Source organism: Pristis pectinata, chromosome 3 (genome assembly GCF_009764475.1).
Source record: "Pristis pectinata isolate sPriPec2 chromosome 3, sPriPec2.1.pri, whole genome shotgun sequence".
In the NCBI taxonomy this organism is placed as follows: Eukaryota; Metazoa; Chordata; class Chondrichthyes; order Rhinopristiformes; family Pristidae; genus Pristis; species Pristis pectinata.
The window spans coordinates 76422366-76443486 of record NC_067407.1 but is presented as its reverse complement, the minus strand read 5'-3'; the positions used below and the strand labels follow the sequence as shown (position 1 = coordinate 76443486).

The 21121-nt window shown below is 39.2% G+C and overlaps 1 protein-coding gene across 6 annotated transcripts in view; it reads left to right on the top strand.

Moving 5' to 3' along the window:
- Window positions 1-13462, top strand: part of map4k3b (mitogen-activated protein kinase kinase kinase kinase 3b) — a 212181-nt gene extending 198719 nt beyond the window's left edge. For all 6 annotated transcript variants that reach the window (XM_052011030.1, XM_052011028.1, XM_052011026.1 and 3 more), the window contains 7 exons: window positions 3938-4041; window positions 5824-5995; window positions 6778-6846; window positions 8528-8620; window positions 9928-9998; window positions 10698-10753; window positions 11798-13462. In XM_052011030.1, the coding sequence (XP_051866990.1) occupies window positions 3938-4041; window positions 5824-5995; window positions 6778-6846; window positions 8528-8620; window positions 9928-9998; window positions 10698-10753; window positions 11798-11885 (653 nt within the window). In that variant the 3' untranslated portion in view covers window positions 11886-13462. The remainder of the gene's footprint in view (window positions 1-3937; window positions 4042-5823; window positions 5996-6777; window positions 6847-8527; window positions 8621-9927; window positions 9999-10697; window positions 10754-11797) is intronic.
- Window positions 13463-21121: the final 7659 nt, after the last annotated feature.

The following is a 21121-nucleotide window of genomic DNA, read 5'->3' as shown; positions in this document are numbered from 1 at the left end:
TAAGGTCATCCTTCAGCCTCCTGCCTCCCAGTGAGAACAATCCCAGCCTATCCAATCTCTCCTTTTAACTAAAGCCCTCCATTCCAGGCAATATCTTGGTGAATCTCTTCTGCACACTTTCCAGCACTACCACATCCTTTCTATAGTGTGGTGACCAGAACTGCACACAATATTCCAAGTGTGGCCTAAAATGTCTTATACAGCTGCAACATGACGTCCAACTCTTGTATTCAATCCCCTGCCTATGAAGGCAAGCAAGCCGAAGGCCTTCCTCACTATGCTATCCTGTGTCGCCTTTTACAGGGAGCTAGGAACTTTCATCCCAAGGTTCGTCTGTACATCAAAGCTTCTAAGGTCCCTGTTGATTACTGTATACAGTGGCATGCAAAAGTTTGGGCACCCCTGGTCAAAATTTCTGTTACTGTGAATAGTTAAGTGAGTAGAAGATGAACTGATCTCCAAAAGTCATAAAGTTAAAGACGAAACATTCTTTTCAACATTTTAAGCAAGATTAGTGTATTATTTTTGTTTTGTAAAATTTTAGAGTGAGAAAAGGAAAGGAGCACTATGCAAAAGTTTGGGCACCCCAAGAGATTTAAGCTGTCAGATAACTTTTACCAAGGTCTCAGACTTTCATTAGCTTGTTAGGGCTATGGCTTGTTCACAGTCATCGTTAGGAAAGGCCAGGTGATGCAAATTTCAAAGCTTTATAAATACCCTGACTCCTCAAACATTGTCCCAACAATCAGCAGCCATGGGCTCCTCTAAGCAGCTGCCTAGCACTCTGAAAATTAAAATAAATGATGCACACAAAGCAGGAGAAGGCTATAAGAAGATAGCAAAGCATTTTCAGGTAGCTGTTTCATCAGTTCATGATGTCATTAAGAAATGGCAGTTAACAGGAGTGGTGGAGGTCAAGTTGAGGTCTGGAAGACCAAGAAAACTTTCCGAGAGAACTGCTTGTAAGATTGCTAGAAAGGCAAATCAAGACCCCCGTTTGACTGCAAAAGACCTTCGGGAAGATTTAGCAGACTCTGGAGTGGTGGTGCACTGTTCTACTGTGCACTGACACCTGCACAAATATGACCTTCATGAAGAGTCATCAGAAGAAAACCTTTCCTGCATCCTCACCACAAAATTCAGCGTCAGAAGTTTGATGCATTTTGGAAACAAGTCCTGTGGACTGATGAAGTTAAAATAGAACTTTTTGGCTGCAATGAGCAGAGGTATGTTTGGAGAAAAAAGGGTGCAGAATTTCATGAAAAGAACACCTCTCCAACTGTTAAGCACAGGGGTGGATCGATCATGCTTTGGGCTTGTGTTGCAGCCAGTGGCACGGGGAACATTTCACTGGTAGAGGGAAGAATGAATTCAATAAATACCAGCAAATTCTGGAAGCAAACATCACACAGTCTGTAAAAAAAAAGCTGAAGATGAAAAGAGGATGGCTTCTACAACAGGATAACAATCCTAAACAACCTCAAAATCCACAATGGACTACCTCAAGAGGCTCAAGCTGAAGGTTTTGCCATGGCCCTCACAGTCCCCCGACCTAAACATCATCCAAAATCTGTGGATAGACCTCAAAAGAGCAGTGCATGCAAGACAGCCCAAGAATCTCACAGAACTAGAAGCCTTTTGCAAGGAAGAATGGGCGAAAAAACCCCAAACAAGAATTGAAAGAGTCTTAAGCTGGCTACAGAAAGTGTTTACAAGCTGTGATACTTGCCAAAGGGGGTGTTACTAAGTACTGACCATGCAGGGTGCCCAAACTTTTGCTTCGGGCCTTTTTCCTTTTTTGTTATTTTGAAACTGTAAAAGATGGAAATAAAAAATTAATCTTGCTTAAAATATTAAAGAAATGTGTCATCTTTAACTTTATGCCTTTTGGAAATCAGGTCATCTTTTACTCACTTAGCTATTCATAGTAACAGAAATTTTGACCAGGGGTGCCCAAACTTTTGCATGCCACTGTATGTCTGACCAGTATTAAACAACCCAAAATGCATTACCTCACACTTGTCGGATTAAATTCCATCTGCCACTACTCCACCCAACTTTCCAGCTGATTTGTGTCCCTCTGTATCCTTGGGAAACCATCCTCACTATCTACAACTCCACCAATCTTTGTGTCATCAGCAAAATTACTTTTCAGACCACAGACATTCTCGTCCAAATCATTTATATATATGACAAACAAAGGTCCCAGCACTGATCTCTGTGGTACACCACTGGTTACAGACTTCCAGTCAGAAAGATAACCCTTCACCACTACCCTCTGCTTCCTATCACCAAGCCAAGTTTGGATTCAGTTTGCCAAAACAGCTTGTACCCCATTTTCTGTAACTTTCTGGACCAGCCTACAGTGCGGGACCTTGTCAAAAGCCTTGCTGAAGTCCGTGTATACCACTTCTACCACCTTGTCTTCATCAATGTTCTTAGTAACCTCTTCAAAAAAAACTTGATCAGATTTGTGAGCCAGGATTTCCCATGTACCAAACCATGCTGACTCCCCCTAATCAGTCCCTGCCTTTCCAAGTGATCATAAATCTTATCCCTAAGAACTTTTTCCAGTAGTTTCCTTACAACTGACATAAGGCTCGCTGGCCTCTAGTTTCCTGGCTTAGCCCTACTGCCCTTCTTAAATTGTCTGTTAAAAGAGCAGAATCCTTTCTCTTTGGTAGTTTAATACAATCTACACAGAACCATATGGAAGTTTTCTGGATCTTTGTTCTAAATATTTATTGACCTCATTGGACTAATAAGGCTGAATACGGTTTCCAGAAGGCAGGACCTCCAAGACAGTTTTGCTAGGTGTTCATATGTGAGAGTGGGGAAGGAGGACCTACAGTATATGTGGGTACTTGAAGTGTTGGTGTCAAAGCAACGACGAGAGGCACTTGGCACTTTTTGGGGGGGGGGGTGGTGGGGGACGTCCAGTTTTTCCAATTCCTATAAACAGTTGTACATATTTTTAACATATAATCACTTTCATGAAAACATTTACATCTTTTAAAATTTAAAGAGTGCAAGTTATACTGGTAGTTGGTTGACTTTAGCATCTTGGTTCGATCTTGTGCTGAGACCCTAACCTGCCTTTCAGCTATTCACACTTCAATTGATGCTGTGTTTATTATGACTGACATTTATTACAGGGTTTTGCTGTTTGAATAGTACATCTCCCCAAATTCTATTTCATCAGGCTTGCTTTGTGTATTAAAAACAGTGAGATGCTTTAACTACTTGCATGAGGTTTTTCTTTTCTGCTAGTTTTCTCCATTTTTTTGTACTTGAAGATGCTGATTATTCCTGGCAGCTAAATGTCATCAGTTTGGGAACACAGCCAAACCCCATCATATTTTAACCTGCCATACACACACATGCATGTTTAAGAATTGCATGTCTTTAGTCCATGGTTTGGAGACTATTTTAACAGGAATTAACATTTCCCTTCTGAGGCAGCAAAAATGGGGAATCAAAAAAGACCACCTTGCTCTCTGGTTCAGCTGGTATTGGGAACACTTGCTGAGCCATCTGGGAAAATTGGGATGTTATTCTCTATTGTTCATCTAGAACTACCCCAATCATTTCCACCAAAGGTACAATGAGAATTTACTCCAGGATGAGTCTCTAAACAAATCCAGAATTAAAAAATATATTTATAATTGCATTTCAGAGTTCAAGCACATATCATAAAAGATTTTACATGAATTTTACATATTCATTATTATGCTTTACTGAAACCCTAACTAGTTCCTTCATGAAGGTCATCTGCATATTGTTTAATTGAAATCTTCATAGTAGTACTGTTTGATATCTTAAACAAGGTGGTGATAAGATAATGTAATCTCTTGCAGAGTATTATGTTAGTTGATTGCTTAATGCAGTAAATTATGTACAGCAATGGAAAAATACAATTTCATATTATTTGTTACAGTAAGGAATCCTTACACAGGACACAAGTATCTCTGTGGTGCATTGCAATCCAGCATCGTTTTGTTGGAGTGGGTTGAACAAATGCAGAAGTTTATGTTGATCAAAGTAAGTGGAATAGGTTACAAACATTGCAGCTCACATTGCTATTCTAGTCTAAGCTCTAGTATGTGAGTTCCCCTGTCAAATGCAATTGAAATTTACCTGGGGACTGCAGTATAAGAGATCTAACAGCAAGAGTTGGATGGGTTATTATTTTGATGGATACTTTTGAATCTGTACTATGAAACTGCATGTTTGCATAAACCTAATAATTAGGAACTTTAAGCTGTCTCCAGGGAGCCTATTTTTCACCATTTAATAATTCTGCATTGCAACAGAAATAGTTCATTAAAAATTATTGTTACTGGGAAAATTATCCTCCCTTTTTCCCAATGGGACAGCACTGTGTCACAGCCAATAGTGCTGCCACTTCACAGTGCCAGTGATCCAGGTTCAATCCTGACCTTGGGTACTGTCGGTATAGAGTTTGCACATTCTCCCTGTGACTGCATGGGTTTCTTCTCTCATCCCAAAGACGTACAGGTTAGCTGTAAATTGGCCCGAGTGTGTATGTGGGGGAGAGTTGATGGGAATGTGGGGAAGAACAGGCTGCAGAGACAAGTGGTAGGGAATGGGATTGCTCTGTGAGCCAGGATAGACTTGATGGGCCGAAACGACCTCCTCTTGTGTCATAAGGACATAATGAAATATGGAAATACAGATACTTGACAATATGGAAGAGCCCTCGGGGCTTTCCACCTGGTTGTGACAAAAAAGATAAAATGACAAATATTTGCCAAAGACAGAAGTTTTGTGTACCAAATAGAACTATTATGTTGTTCCAACTTCTTTTTCAAACAACTTGATCTCCATTATCAGTTGGCACATGATACATGGAAAATCACACATAAATTTATGATTGTTGTTCTTTGGATGTGAAATGTTAAACGAGGGAAACTAATGAAAAACCTGGATGGTCAGAATTTTAAGGAATAATGATGGTTCATCCCTGGGTAGTGGCAGGGTGGCTGCATGTGCCAAAGGCTGAGAGTCGCGATGACTTGTGAGCCATGCTGGAAGAAAGGGCTACTGTTGGGTCTTTCTGTCATGGGGTAATCCCACCTTTTCTCATCTGTAGTTAGTTTGTGGACAGCTAAACATCTGTAAACATAGAAAATTGAGAAAAATAATCCAAGTACTGGAAGTACTCAGCAGTCCCAGTTGCAGCTATGGCGGGTGAAATGGACCCAATGTTTCAGGCTGATTTCTATTTTATCACAAAATTGAAAATCAGGAAATAAAAATAATTGAGGTAAGGAAAATCCTTCAACAGTTATCAAACGTATTTTGTACCTTCTTCAGATCCCATTTTTAAGTCTGTCTTGGTTTAACTTTTGCTTTCACTCCTCAAATTTGGTGCATTTACCAGAAGTGGACAGTTTCTATAGGCTATACTCAAATATAAACAGGTCTTTTTTTATTATCTTGAAAGATCATTTCATCTGACCTGGTTTGTTTAGCTAATAAACAGGGGTATAAATAAGCCATTATTAATCTAAATAAACTGGTATTAATCTAAATAGTTGAAGTTAATGCTATAAAAGGAGATCTAGCATATCAAGCGGTCCATCACAAAATAGAGTGCATTGTGTATTTTAAGTTCTGGGTCAAAAGATTTTATGCATGAAAACTGCTCACTTTCCCCATCAGTTTCTCCTTTCACCAAAATTTCAATTCATTTTACTCTTAGTACCCTCAATTGTAAGACAATATGTATTATACAATGCCTTGAACTGAGATTGAAACTTTTGGGGAAAAAATGTATTTTGCCTTTTGTTTTTGCCCTAGAATGTTGACTTTCCTCTGCCAAATCCATTGAAAGTCTTTGAATTGCTGGTGGTTCCAGAACAGGAATACCCATTATTGTGTGTTGCTGTCAGTAAAGGAACAGAACTTAATCAAGTTGTGCGATTTGAAACTGTCAATCCAAACTCTACTTCATCCTGGTTTACGGAAACAGGTATGTCAGTTCTGGATAGATGAACATAAGTAAACAAAAACATCATTATTTATGACGCACTTCTGTACTACTTGAAATTACCAACCAAAGTTCAGATGATACTCAAGATGAAAAGGAAATTGGAGGGATTTTCTTGTGTCATTTTTGGCAGAGCAGTGGACCAGATTGCTACCCATTACATTTGACTTGAGTTGCGCATGGCTTATTTTCTTGAGGTTATGATCACTTTGATTTTGAAGAGAGAAATTTACTTTTCAAAATCATTCTATAATTTTCTGTGCAGAATAAAAACTGAACTGTGCACTCAGAACCCATTGGAATGAGGAAAACTTATGAACATGCTGGGCCTTGTTCTGCATGGGCTCACCAAGCTTTTATTTATTGAAAAAATGGATAGGTTTTAATTATGTAAATTTTAGGATTAAATAAATTATCTGCTACTTTGCATAATTTATCATCTTTCTCCAGAGGAGTTAAGAAACTTCACTGAGAGTTTACTGTATTTGTTCTATTAAAGATTCAGAATTGTGGCTTGTCTTTTTTTTAAACTAGAACCTAATGTAGTATGTTTGTTTAACTCAATTATTAGCACAATTTAAATGGCAATCATTTAGAAAAATAACATTGCTCATGAAGGAAATTTCAATTTTAACGGTCAGAAACACCCCGGAAAGCCTGGGTGATGCCATCATTAGTCTGTTTCATAGAGGAAATAAATGCTTAAAGAAACCTCTTTAAAATAAAATACTGTGGATGTGTATTACTTTGATAATATTTTTCAGATACACCACAGGCAAATGTCATCCATGTGACCCAGCTTGAAAGAGATACAATAATAGTCTGCATGGACCGTAAGTTTCCAAAGCAAAATAATTTTAAATTGATTTCTTAATTTTGTCCTTAACGCATATACTGTATTGAAAAACAAAGCAAATGTTAAAACTATCTCTTTATTTATTGTAAATATTTTTGAGTGAATTGGTACTGCAGATGTAAAAGCTTGAATGGCCTGTGTGATTCTGTGACGAGGTGTAAGGATCTACTTTTGAGAATTATTCACCATTAAGTGTGTTTTACCAATCCTCAGTGTCCCATGCTATGCCATTTCTGTTAATTTAATGGTCTTTCTGAGCAAAACTTTAGTACCAGTTTGTTCTGAGTTGTAGCCATATTTTCCTATTGACACTGCTTTGAGACTGCTCAAATTCATTTCATCCAAGATACTCGCCCTTAACATGAAATCTTTCATCTAATTAGCCTGAGTTACAGAGTCACAGATTCATACAGAATGGAAACAGGCCCCTCAACCCACCAACTCTGTGCTGAACATCAAGCACCCATTTACATTCAACCTACACTAATCCCAGTTTATTCCCATCAACCCCACCCAGATTCTATCACTCACCTATACACCAAAGGCAATTTACAGTAGCCAATTAATCTTCCAACCTGCACATTTTTGGATGTGGGAGGAAACCTATGTGGTCAAAGAGAACGTGCAAACTCCACACAGGCGGTATCAGAGGTCAGGATCGAACCTAGGTCACTGGAGTTTTGAGCCAGCAGCTCTATTAGCTGTGCCACTGTGCTGCCTAATGTTGGATTCAAGTCTGAGGTTGAAGTACAGTGTTGTAATCCTCTGTAACACCAATTTTGCTTTTTACTTTCTGACCTTAAAGGTTTTTGAATTTTGTTTTAAATCTCTCTCTTTTTCTAACTCCTTGACTGCCCCAGGGCTATTCTTTCGATATCTAACGGTACAAAATTGGTTAAGTATTTTGGAACATAAGTGCAAGAAACATTCTTTTTGAGCTTCTTCCAAGAATAGTTCTTAATAGTCTGATTGTGTACATTAGATGCAAAAACGTAGCATTTAAATAAATAAATTCATTTGTATGAAACTTTCAAAGATGCTTTTTATTAAAAGGACTCAAATGTAGTGCTGTGTTCAGCTTGATATTATCTACTGAAGTTAGTTTTGTAGAACCCATGGGAGTATCCAACAAAGGAAATTAATCAATTTTCCCATACCTTCTGATCAGACGAGACATTGTAAGACTTCCAGACCTAACATTTGACATCAAATATCATCATACATGACAGAATTCATTTTACTAAACAGATGAGCCAAAGATAAACTTCAACATTTATTTTCCTATAATAAAGTGCATTTACCTTCCATTCATAGAGACCATAATATTTAAAATCAGAGGGATATTTATATATTGCTAATTTGGCCAATAGCCAGATGATCTTAGTTTAGTCATTTTAAAATGTAGTGGAGATTAGGCAAATTCTGATTTTAGCCTAAGATACTTTGAACATAAATTTGAAATTTTAAAAAGAATTCTAATTCTGTGGGTGAAATGTCTACTTGTGTAAGTATCTCCTTAATTAGTTAATTGCCAGGAATAAGGTTTCTTTTTGCAGGTACTCAGAATATATAAAGGAATTGTTTTTATACTTTTATCTTTGGAAATCTCAACCACGTTATTCAGATGCTTATGCGATACTGTTATTTCAACATTATAGGATGCTTAAAGATTGTAAATCTTCGAGGTAGATTGAAATCCAGCAGAAAACTGTCTTCAGAGCTGACATTCACTTTTCAAATTGAGTCGATAGGTAAGAGATTCTGGCTAACCCTTTGTGAGAACAATAACATCACAGTGAAACAATGTGGAAAAGTACATGTGTGAAAATTGATTTATAGCTAATTCAGCACAGTTTTATCATATTGCATTGTTAATATCCGATGAACCATTTTAATCAAAAGGAATCACTTAGAGCTATTTACCAATTGTATTCAATCATTTTTAATATAAATGTTTTCAGTTATGAGCACCAAACAAATGAAACATGAAATACAATTTTCATCCCCACCATAAGCATGCCCTTAAAATTAGGCTTCTGCGTGGGGAAAATTGAGAGCTCATACTGGATTCCCTTTATTCCTATTCACTATGCCTTCAGAAATCCACCTGCCGTGCTAGGATACATCTGCTGATACTATGCCGATCTGGTCTGCATTCAACAGTTTAGTTATTCTGTCACTAATGGAACAATTGGGCACAATCTGAACTATGTATGTTTAGTAGCTACAGTTTTTCATCGTGTTTGGTAATTCCATCTTTTGAAAACTTCTGTTCAGAGTTTTAAAAAAAAGGAAAATGAGGAGGAGGCGAAGGCCCATGAAGAGTTTTAGTTTGATAGTTCTGAGTCATCCCAGAGTAAGCACCTTTTAATTATGATGTGAAAGTGCAAAATGAAGAGTGGAGTGAGAATATTCTTTATGGTAATCTGTATTTCATGCCTTGTTTACTTTGATGCATGACCTGCACAGTGATTAGGTTAGCTTATCTGTTCCCACTGCTAATTGGTTAAGATATCTTTATTAGTCACATGTACATCAAAACACACAGTGAAATGCACCTTTGTGTAGAATGTTCTGGGGGCAGCCTGCAAGTGTTGCCACGCTTCTGGCTCCAACATAGCATGCCCACAACTTCCTAACCTGTACATCTTTGCATTGTGGGAGAAAACCAGAGCACCCAGAGAAAACCCATGCAGTCACAGGGAGAATGTACAAACTCCTTACAGACAGTGATTGGAATTGAACCCGGGTCGCTGGCTCTGTAATAACGTTACGCTAACCGCTACACTACCATGCCAGATGTGGCACATGGAATACAGGTCTTGCAATGAGGAGAAAATCCATCATTGTGCCTAAGTTTATTCGAATGTGAAATTGGTTTAATTATTTTTCAAAATACATTTCTGTTTAACTTAACATTGCAGATCAGCCTTTCAAATCCTGAAGTAAAAATTTTTTTTTTGTTGAAGTCTTATCTGTTATTGACATTTTAGATTTAAACTGATTTTGAAAAGCTGAAACTCAGCAAACAATAATTCGTCATTTCTTCCTTTGTTAGTTTGTTTGCAGGATAGTGTGCTTGCTTTTTGGAAACACGGAATGCAGGGAAGAAGTTTTAAGTCAAATGAGGTAATGAAAACATTCTCATTTGTTACTTGAGAAAAACAAGATGCTGGAGGGGTTAACGTTTCGGGTCAGGACCCTTCTTCAGGACTCGTCTGCTTTTCTCCACGGCTGCTGCCTGACTTGCTGAGTTCCTCCAGCATCTTGTTTTTTCATCTAGATTCCAGCATCTGCAGTCCTTTTGTTTCTGTTATTTGTTACTTATTGTACTTTACCCTACTCTTGAACTGCACTTGAAAAAAATGATCTGGCAAAATGGAAATGGAAACTTGAACCCACATCTTACTGAGCGGTTCAGTAACCTGCTGAGTTCCTCCAGCACTTCTTGTGCATTGCCACATCGTACTGTTCAGTTAACATCATTAAACTCTGTAGACCCTTCTGTAATTACCACTGATTTCCCAGTGGGCTTTGAGTAATGCTTTTATTGGATATGTTAACTTCCTAGCATATTTTAACCAGATGGAACAATGAAATAATACTTTCTTTTATATTTGTCACCTCACTAAACATTGCCTAACACTTTAATACATTAGATACAGTGCATTCTCAAAACAAGACTTTGTACTTAAAGAATGATGGATTAATTGTACACAAACTGAGGTTTGTTAACTACTCTTAATAAGCAGTAAAATGTGTTTTATTGCAGAGATCTAGTTAATATGTTACAAGAGTTACTGTTAATGCTGGATTTTTTTCCCCTAGATAACACAAGAAATTTGTGACAATTCAAGGATCTTCAAACTTTTAGGCTCTGACAGGTGAGCCAGTGTACTGACATTGATAATGCTGCAGAAACATTTTTTGTTCCGTATTTCAAAATAATTTAGATATACATTGCATTGAATCTTCTTCAGAACAGATTGATATTTTAATTTTGGGCAATGTGTGAAGGAGACATAACACTTTCAAATAAAATGTAGGTTTTTTGCACACTGTCAGATAACAAAGAAAGCCTCAAATAATAGTTACACTGGGTTATGTTTAATGCATTTCATACTTTAAGATTTTATAGATCATTTTGTGCTGTAGGGATAAGCATACTCAGATGCATAGATGAGCAAAATTAGAATAATGCAGCAGATAGGAATATGAGGTGGGTTATTATTGAAAATTTGATTTACACTGGGAATATAGTTTATTTGAGTTAAAAGTAAATAATCTAAAATATATTCCATCTTCGATGCAATTAAGTTCAGAAGAGTCTCTCTCTCTCTCGCTCCTCTCATGTATAATGGCATCTCTTACTGGGGTAACCAAGGAGTGAAGTGGAACTGCCCATGAACAGTAGACTTCTCCCTTAATTACGACCTGACTATCAACATAAATTGAGATTAGCATTTAACCCTTCATTTAGTTAATGCATAATTTTAATAATGATTAGATTGATCTGCATTTTTCTACCTTTTACTGTAAAAGATCCTTTGATAACTTGAATTACAGACAAGGCTAAATAAGTCATGTCTGATTGAACCTAGAATGATACAGACAATTGTGTCTTCACTCTTTACATGGCATTTCTGGAGTTGCTGCGTAGTAAATATTAAAGAACCTTTCTATTTCTCATGCTGTCCTCTAGCCCTCACGTATTGGGCTTGAAGATACTCTGTTTATTTGTTGGTTGTCACTGTTGCACTGTGTATGATATATAAACTCAGCATTGCAGGAGAGATTATTCCATGTCTGTTAAGCCTGCGATCAAAGGACAAGCCACTGGGAAGTTATACTTATTTTTTCTGAATAAAATTTGACTTGGATGCTGATTCAATAAGGTTTAATAAACTATGATTTTTATTTCCTTGTAGAGTTGTGGTGCTGGAAAGTAGACCAACAGACAACCCGACTGCCAATAGCAACTTGTACATCTTGGCTGGCCATGAAAACAGCTATTGATTGGTGTCAGATTTTTGCATGGGAGTGCACAAAAGAAAATTCATGACTGGTTTCTTTAGCATTGAAGAATGTTTGAGAATGATCAGAAATCACAGTACTGTCTATGTCATAGACAAAAAAATCAATGGTTTATTTATTGTGGTATCAAACGTGGGGGACATTAAGTGCCACAGCCACCTTAATTTCAAAATGCTACACAAGTGCTTGGTTTACCGTATGTAATCTTTGTACATAAATGTGTAGTTTTTCCAGTGCATCCTTCATCTTGTTGAAGTTGCACAGTTTAACTCTTAATGTAGATAGTAGTGCATATGATGTACAGTTAAGTATCTTTACTGTACAGATGTGTAAAGGTTTGCATGATGCAAAACTTAATATGGGTACTGCTTTTAAGGAATTATTTGGGTTTTACTTTATTCTGTTGAGATTAGTATATATTTTGCAGCAAGAAACGAGCAGTATACCCATGTAATCATCTGACTAACACTGTTGTATTTTAAAGTGTAATTTAGATATGAATTGGAATAATCTTGAAGGGTTGTAATCCAAATTTTTCATTCGTTTGCTTGTTGGTTTTAACAGTTTTCTTGCAAGTACACTGGTATTAAGTTTGCACAGTAATGCTGAGAAAATGTGATGTATTTTACTCACGTAGTTATCTAGTGATCTGTGGGGCATCCATTTGGATCTAATTGTCCTATTTTCAAAAGTAGCAAAGAAGTGCCACTGTTTAATGGCTGTTGATGTCTTTTATATTATCATGTTTTAAATATACAAAGAAATTTGGATTGGGTTGGCAAACTTTTACTATCCCAATAACATCTGCATTTTACAGAGCGAAAATTAAATACAATAGTAGCGTTTTTTTTCTGCTCTTAAGTCATGCTGCCTATGTTGGCATGACTTCAAAAGCAAATACAACTGTATCTTTTGTATATGGGAATATGAAAACACTGTAAAAAGCTTAAACTAACTAAGGTACCAACATGCAAAATCTTCAGAAAGTCTTGTTCATAAAATTATACACAACTTTTGATGTAACACTATACCATTGCATTAATATCATCCAGTTATACATGTTCAGCTGCCAATAACTTTTGTAATTAAACAAAGACTTAACTTTTCTAAATGGTAGGGGTTTGAAACATCCGATTTCAGTTTATTAATTGAAACTGTTCCTTGTGTAAGCCTCATTCTGCCAAATCTACATGCATTCATCAGCATTTCTCCCCAAACTCTTGTATGCTCCTTTACACACAACAAAAGTTAGTTAAGTGTTTCTACCTCATGTAGATATTATTTTTGTGGGAAACACTCAGCACAAAAGCATTATTGGTATTAGAGATTTTCTGCTGACTCAGTCAGTTCGAAGTGTCTAATATTTGTATAAATTATCAACATAATTGCACAGTAAGGCATGTTACTTTTTTTTATACATTTCCATGTTTTCATTTGATTATGGTCATTGGGAACAAAAGCTATGATTTGTGTTGATTAGCCAAATTACTGACATGATTCATTCTATTGTTTCTGATTATGTATATACTGTAAAATAAATTTGAAGGGTTTACATTGAAGGGTTACACTTAAGTTTTTTAAAGTATGCTGGCTGAAACAATTTCTATATTTGTTACTTTTTGCTAAAAATTGTCCTAGTTGCAGCCCTAAATATCAGAAACCACTTCCATACTGACTACCATGCAATATATAAAGAATTAATCAACAACTGCCTACCAACATACTCTATTTTTCTAGTGCAAGTCTTTGTGCACTTACCTACCTACTTACCATGACCTCAAATGGCCCCAGTGTGGTGATGATCAGAGTGCAGTGAAAACATTAAGAAAGAACAATGTTCAAGTCAGTTCAATAGTTTATCTTTTAATACTGAGTAATAGAATCTACTTTTCAATGACTGGCATCCATTTCATTAAGTAGTGACTGGAAGGAATGTGAACAGTGCAATGGAGATTTGCATGTCCTAATATAGGACTGCAGCAAACATACTATTTTATACAAACTTTGCTATGTTGAGTCATAAAAAACATGATCATGGATTGCTTTGTGGTTTTGAAGAATGCACTCTGGGTCATAGAATTATCCTTGGGCCACTTGTGGCTCTGCACATTGGACTTCTCCACTGGCTGCTGCCTGCTCTAGAGTCTGCAAATTAAACAAGTTAAGCAAATAAGTGGTGGGAGAGTATAAACTGGGAAAATTCACTGTAGTGTGAAGATTGGGGAAAAAAGATGTTTTAAATGCTGAGAGACCAGCAAATGTTTATGGGCTAATTCATTATGCAGAAAGTAAGTTTTTATTAAAAGGGGCTTGGAGTATGAAAGTAAAGAAGTCCTGCTGAGATTTTAGAAAGCCTTTGTGAAACTTCCTTTGAAGTACTGTGTATAGTTTTGGTCGCAATTTCTTAATGTAGAATGATGCAAATATTTGGAATTCCCTACTTCAGTAATACTTACTCACGGCTGGGGTAGATAGGTTTTGAACACAAATGGTAATTAGAGGAAATGGGGCAGGAAATTTGAAGTGCAGAATCAACTTGATATTACTGAATGACAGAGCAAGTTTGTGACAATACATGGTCCTTCATTTTATGTATGTTGTGCTTATTGTTTAGTTCCCTACATCTGATTGCTGCATACAGCCAGACTACTTAAGAACTGTCATAATTGAATCTGAGTAGGTATTTGATATAAACCCCATCTGAAATATGAATGGTTTTATTTAATTTGAACTTGCATCATTTATGATATATTATATTATAGAACTTTTCTACCTAGTCCTCAAGTTCTATACATCTACTTTCTTCACTTTCTCCCTCTACCCTGGACATTATTGAAAGGCCTGGATAGAGTGGACGTGGAGAGGATGGTTCCATTAGTAGGAGAGTCTAGGATCTGAGGACACAGCCTCAGAATAAAGGGAAGTCTCTTTAGAACTGAGGAGGAATTCCTTCAGCCAGAGTGTGGTGAATCTGTGAAACTTGTTGCCACAGTGGGCTGTGGAGGCCAAGTCATTGGGTGTATTTAAGGCAGAGATTGATAGGTTCTTGATTGGTAATAGGGTTAAGGGTTACGGGGAGAAGGTGGGAGAAGGTAGAATAGAGGTTGAAAAAAAATCAGCCATGATTGAATGGCAGAGCAGACTCGATGGGCCCAATGGGCTAATTCTTATGGCCTTATGAATAAGAAGTTGGTAGATGAGTGTGGGAAAATGTATTCACTGTAAAAGGAAGAATGAAAAAGCAAATTATTTAAATAGAGTGACACTATAAAATATTTTGGTACAAAGTAATCTAGGGGTTTTAGCACATAAAACACAAAGCTGGCATAAGGATATAGCAAGTAATTAGGTGAATGGAATGCTGGTCTATTGCAAGGGGCATGGAATATAAAAGTAGGCAAGTGTGGGTGGAACTTTACAGAGTATTGGTGAGACTGCATTTGGAGTACTGCCTACAGTTTTGGCCATCGTTTATAAGGAAGGATATATTTGCACAGAAGGTTCACGAAGTTGATTCCTGGGCTGAAGGGATTGATGTATGAAGAAATGGGCCTACATTGGAGTATAGTAGAAAGAGAAGCGACATTAATGAGCACTTTCTTCTAAGGTCTAGGAATATTTGTAATTCTTTCCCCCAGAGAGGGTCATTGAAAATAGTCAAGGCAGGAACAGACATACGGTTAAACTACAAGGGAGTCAAGGGCTATGGGGAAAGAGCAGGAGAGTGGTGTTGAGAGCAAGACTGGATCAGCCATGATCAATTGAATGGCAGGGCTGGTTTGAGACCCAATGTCTCCCCTCTCCATCTGCTCGCTCTGTCCTACAGCCCAAACACTGCAGCAAAATCACAACTGCTGCATGAACCCGGCTGGTCAACCAGCGTCTGTAGAAAGAGCAACCAGTTAACTGGCGCAGCTCTTCCAGCACGTTCTGTTCTTGTTTGAATCCAGCAGCGGTAGTTCGGATTTCCGCTCCTCCCGGCGCCGCCGCCGCCGCCAGTAACCGCCGCTCCTCCCGGCCCCGCCGCCGCCGCCAGTAACCGCCGCTCCTCCCGGCGCCGCCGCCGCCGCCAGTAACCGCCGCTCCTCGCTTTCCGGCAGTTGCCGTCTCCATGGAAACGCCAGTAGGCCGCTTCACTGGGTAAAGGCCACAAACAGTTCCCTTTCTTGTATTCGTCCGCGGGCGCGACCATTTAAAATGTGATCGGCGCATTTGAAAGCGCAGGCGTCGCCCTTGAGGGCCGTTTGCTTTTATCGCCGGTCTCGGTACACGGTACGGCTCATGATGGGGGAGGTCGCCGATTGGCGGCGGGCGCGGAGGGCCGGCTCACTCCGCCTGGCTGCGCGCCGGCGTTACTGCTGCTTCGGGTGGATGCTTCAGAGTCGGGTAAAGTTGTATATCCCCAGACCGACTACTTTCCAGCTTTAGTTATCTTGCATCAGTGCGGTGTAGTGGATTCACCTGAAACACGGTAGCTGCTGGAAATCAGAAATAAAAGCCAAATACTCACCAGGTTGGGCAGAGAGGGATAATGGGTGAATGGACATCGGAACAGGACTGACTGGTGATGTGAAATACTTTAATTCAGTATTGGGGCCCCGAAGGGCTACTAAGTGTTGTGATTTGAGATGAGGTGCAACTCTTTGAGCTTTTTGTTGGGACCAAACTAAATTGACATGCATCTGGAAGTTCAGGGTCACCCTAGTAGGCTGGAGGTGCATCTGCAAAGCAGTTACCCAATCTGTGTGTAGAGTGGACCGCATTGTGAGCGCAGAATGCAGTCAGTATACTGAATTGGAAGAAGTGCACGTCAATGGCTGCTTCATCCTGGAGGGAGTGTTTGGGTCCCTGGATGGTGGGAAAGGAAGAGGTGAAAGGGCAGGTGTATCTCCTGTGGTTGCATAGGAAGGGGTGGTGAGAAGGGGGGCATTTGGTGGAGATGGAAGAGCGGAAATATGAGTTATGAAGGGAAGAGTTTCTCTGTAACGCTGGTAGGTGGGTGGTGGGGCGGGAAGATGTGCCTGGAGGTGGTATCTTGTTGAAGGTGGCAGAAATGAGTAGGATGATCTGTTGACCATAGAGGCTGATGACTTTCAGAGATGCAGCCTGGCTTTCAGTCATGCAAACTACCATAAATTAACTCGCAACATAAGCATGCATTTTGTTCCAGGGAGGGAAAACAACTAGTCAGCACGTGTCATCATTACATTCACCACTGATGTGTCGACAGACAACGAAATTAATGCTGGCCTGATACTGAAATCATGATTTTGGCAGGGAAGATGGTTTTTTTTGTAAAATATTCTGTTTTCTGAACTTTACCCAATTTCTAATGCACATCACTACTGCCTCCTTTAGTCCTAATTCAAATATATTTGGAAGTCTTTGTACATTTAAGAACATTCACATCAATGTTTTCATCACAAATAATGTTATTCCAATTACTTAATATTTGCACATCATCATTTATTTAAAACTCTTGAGAACATATTTCTGGGGGTTTTAACACAGATTCCCACTAATTAGAGTGTAATGATGGGAGGGCCCTTAATTGCAACAGTTCCCTACAGAACCTTTGCAGTAATTGCACCCAGGTTCAGTGTATTGCTCAGCATGTAGTCCTGCATCTTGGAGTGTACCAGCTTGTAGGACTTGGTTATAGAGAACACCTTGCTCCAGAACACAAGTGAGTTTTGGGCATGTCAGAAGGCATGTTTCACTGTGTGGATGGTTTTCCAGCAGTAGCTCATGTTTGTTTCAGTACGCTTCCTTGGAAATAGCCCACGACCATCTTCTCAAGGGCAGGTAGTGATTGGCAATAAATGTGAGGCTTGCCAGTGCTATCCACTTTTTGAAAATGGATTAATAAAATTTCAATAAAATTACTCTGCAAGGACATTCGTACGCAGCCCTAATCAATGAGTGGGAAACAAAATGCTTTCTCATCAAATTTGGAGTTGGGCCAAGCTGCCCTCTCTCTTCACTCTGGTTTGTGTGTTGCGTACATCTTTTTGCTGAGTCCATCAGTAAGGATGCCAGTATAAGAAAAGCGATGGTTGTAGTTAGTGGAGCTATCTGCTGGGACTCACTGCTGGTCCACAGACTGATGTGGTGGCCAGAGTCAATTGCGGCCAATGTGAAGCCATATTCTTTGGCAGCTGGTCAAACCAATCCTTTGTTCCTTTCACCTTCAGGTCTGAACACCTGAGGAATGCTACCTTCATTTGAACCTTTAATCATCAAGGAATTTTCCTTCTGCTTCTCCTCCCTTCTTCTACTTGCTGGGAGGTGGACTACTGGTAACATCAGAGAATGCAGCAGCTGACCACATGCAAAATAATGTGCATTTTTCAGATGTAAACTGTAACTGATGAGCATTTTACTTTTTAGTTTTCTGATCAAATGGTGGGCTGGCATGGTAGTGTAACGCTATTACAGCGCCAGCGATCCGAGTTCGTTTCCCACTGCTGTCTGTAAGGAGTTTGTACATTCTCCCTATGTCTGCTTGGGTTTCCTCCCACATTCCAAAGATGTACAGGTTATGAAGTTGTGGGCATGCTATGTTGGCGCAGGAAGAGTGGCGACACTTGTGGGCTGCCCCCAGCACACTCTCAGCAACGCAAAAAGACACATTTCACTGTGTGTTTCAATGCACATGTGACTAATAAATAAATATCTAATCTATGAATGACCTTTGAACCCATATTAAGCAATGATTTGGAAAAACTCCATATTGGCCTGTGAAGGACCCAACCTCTGAATTCAGCATCACAGGACAATCTTATCCTGCAGCTTTACAAGGATATACTTAGCAGCAAAATAATTAATTGTGCCTAACATGGGTAAAGCAAACGTTGGAACAGATTTGATAGGCTGAATGACCTTCTGGTGTCCTTTGTTTTCCATAACACAATGCCACCTGGTGTTCACTGGTAATGTATAAGAATAATACTTTAGCCTACATTTCCTAGCCAACACATTTCTGTCATACTTCAAGTGCCACAGCAAGTACAGAAGGTACCTGACATTATGAAAAGCTATATATGCAATATTTTAATTCCGTTTCTGGTCACAAAATTGTGAAGTCTGTATAAAGCTTAGATTTATGCAGTTTCATTTAGATCCAAGCAGAGTTCTGGTCAGTGCCATCTGAGAGCATATTGCTGTCCTTCAGGGACAGTGAGATGCCAGTCATCAGCAGATTGCTATTTTAATCGAGCATTGAGATTTGCTGCTCACCATTGTCAGAGGAATGCTGTCTTTCAGCCAGATGCTCTCCGACAGAACAGAGAGGTTGCACCTGTGAGCATATTGCTGTCCCTCAGGAACAGAGAAATGCTATCCATGATCTTATGTCCTCTCCATGAGCAGAGGGATGTCCTGCCTGGGCTTCAGACACCTCTCTACCTTGAGCAATTACTTGCTTGGATAGATTCATGAGAGAATACTGAAGAAGGCAGCAACCAGACATCTGTAAGCTGGGCCAAAAAAACTGCAGGTCCTGGAAGTCTGGTTCAAAAACATAAAGTGCCAAAAGAAATGGTATTGGTTTATTATTGTCACTTGTACTGAGGTACAGTGGAAAAACTTGTATATCGTTCATACAGATGAATTCATTACACAATGCATTGAGGTAATAGTTAGTGACACAGAATTTAAATTTTAAAGTGTAGAATGATTATATTGGTATTGGTTTATTATTGTCACTTGTCCCGAGGTACAGTGAAAAGCTTGTCTTACAAACCGATCGTACAGGTGAATTCATTACACAGTGTAGTTACATTGAGTTAGTACAGATTGCATTGATGTAGTACAGGTAAAAACAGTAACAGTATAGAATAAAGTGTCACAGCTACAGAGGAAGTGCAGTGCAATAAGGTGCAAGGTCACAATAAGGTAGATCGTGAGGTCATAGTCCATCTCATCGTATAAGGGAACTGTTCAATAGTCTTATAACAGTGGGGTAGAAGCTGTCCTTAAGTCTGGTGGTACATGCCCTCAGGCACCTGTATCTTCTACTTGATGGAAGAAGAGAGAAAAGAGAATGTCCCGGGTGGGACATTCCCAGATTATAGTGTATATTATATTATATAGATTATAGTCCGATCCCGGATTATAGTAAAAGTAATGAGTAGATCGGCAGAAGAGCAGCTTGCAACGAGTCACCATGCTCCGGCGCCATCATGCTCCACATGTAGCTAATGCCAGGCAGAACTGTGGAGAGTCGACCTTTCAGGTCAGTGATCTTTCATTGGAAAGGAGGTCTGGAGAGAAGAAACAGAATGACAGTGATAGGCGCAGATCAAAGTTGTCAAGAAAATTTATTTTAAATACCAGCAGTTATTCATATTCTTCCTTTCTTATGACATTGAAGGAGGCCATAGGGACCATGGGATCTATGCCACTCTCAGAACAATCCCATCAGTGCCATTGCCCTACTTATTTACCTGTAATCTGTTCACTCACGTGCCAATCAGCTGCACTCTGATTCTCCTACCCACCTGCCTACAACTGGGGGTAATTTACAATCAGCATGTGAGGAAACCCATGCAGTCACCCGAAGGTGGTGTAAACTTTTCACAGGACAGGACCATTGGTGGGTTGCTGGAACTATGAGAAATCAGCATTTCCTGCTCTGTCTCTCTGTTGCCCCAGAAATAGAAGCATTTCTGCAACATGTTAGAAATTGAATCAAAAGTAGTGCAGTGTGGGTTGCAACAAATTGCAACACTGTTGTCTCTACAGTTCCTTGTGAAGACCATTAGCACGGAGGAGCTGTGTGTCTCCATCTCCCTAACAAGGTCAGTAATTCCCCTCCACCACTGATGCTCAGGCAACAGACTCACCCATACTGCTCAGTAATTCCAGACTGTGCTTCAGGTGGCAGAGGACTGCAGTCTGATGCTGCTCAAGAAGGTTGAGGGCTTCTTTTGTGAATCCATCATGGATATCTGGACAAACACCCAGGGAAGGGGAACAGCCTGCCAACAGCCTGACTGCTGATCTTGCTAAATATCAGTTTTCTATTGATTGGCACTGAGAGGGGGAAAGTTTAAGGGAGATTTCCGAGGCTAGTATTTTACACAAAGGGTGTTAGGAGCTCAGAATATGTTACTAGAGGACGTGGTGGAAGCAGATACGATAGCAGCATTCAAGAGGCACTTAGACACATGAACAGGTAGGGGATGGGGGTGATAGAGACTATATGCAAGCAGATA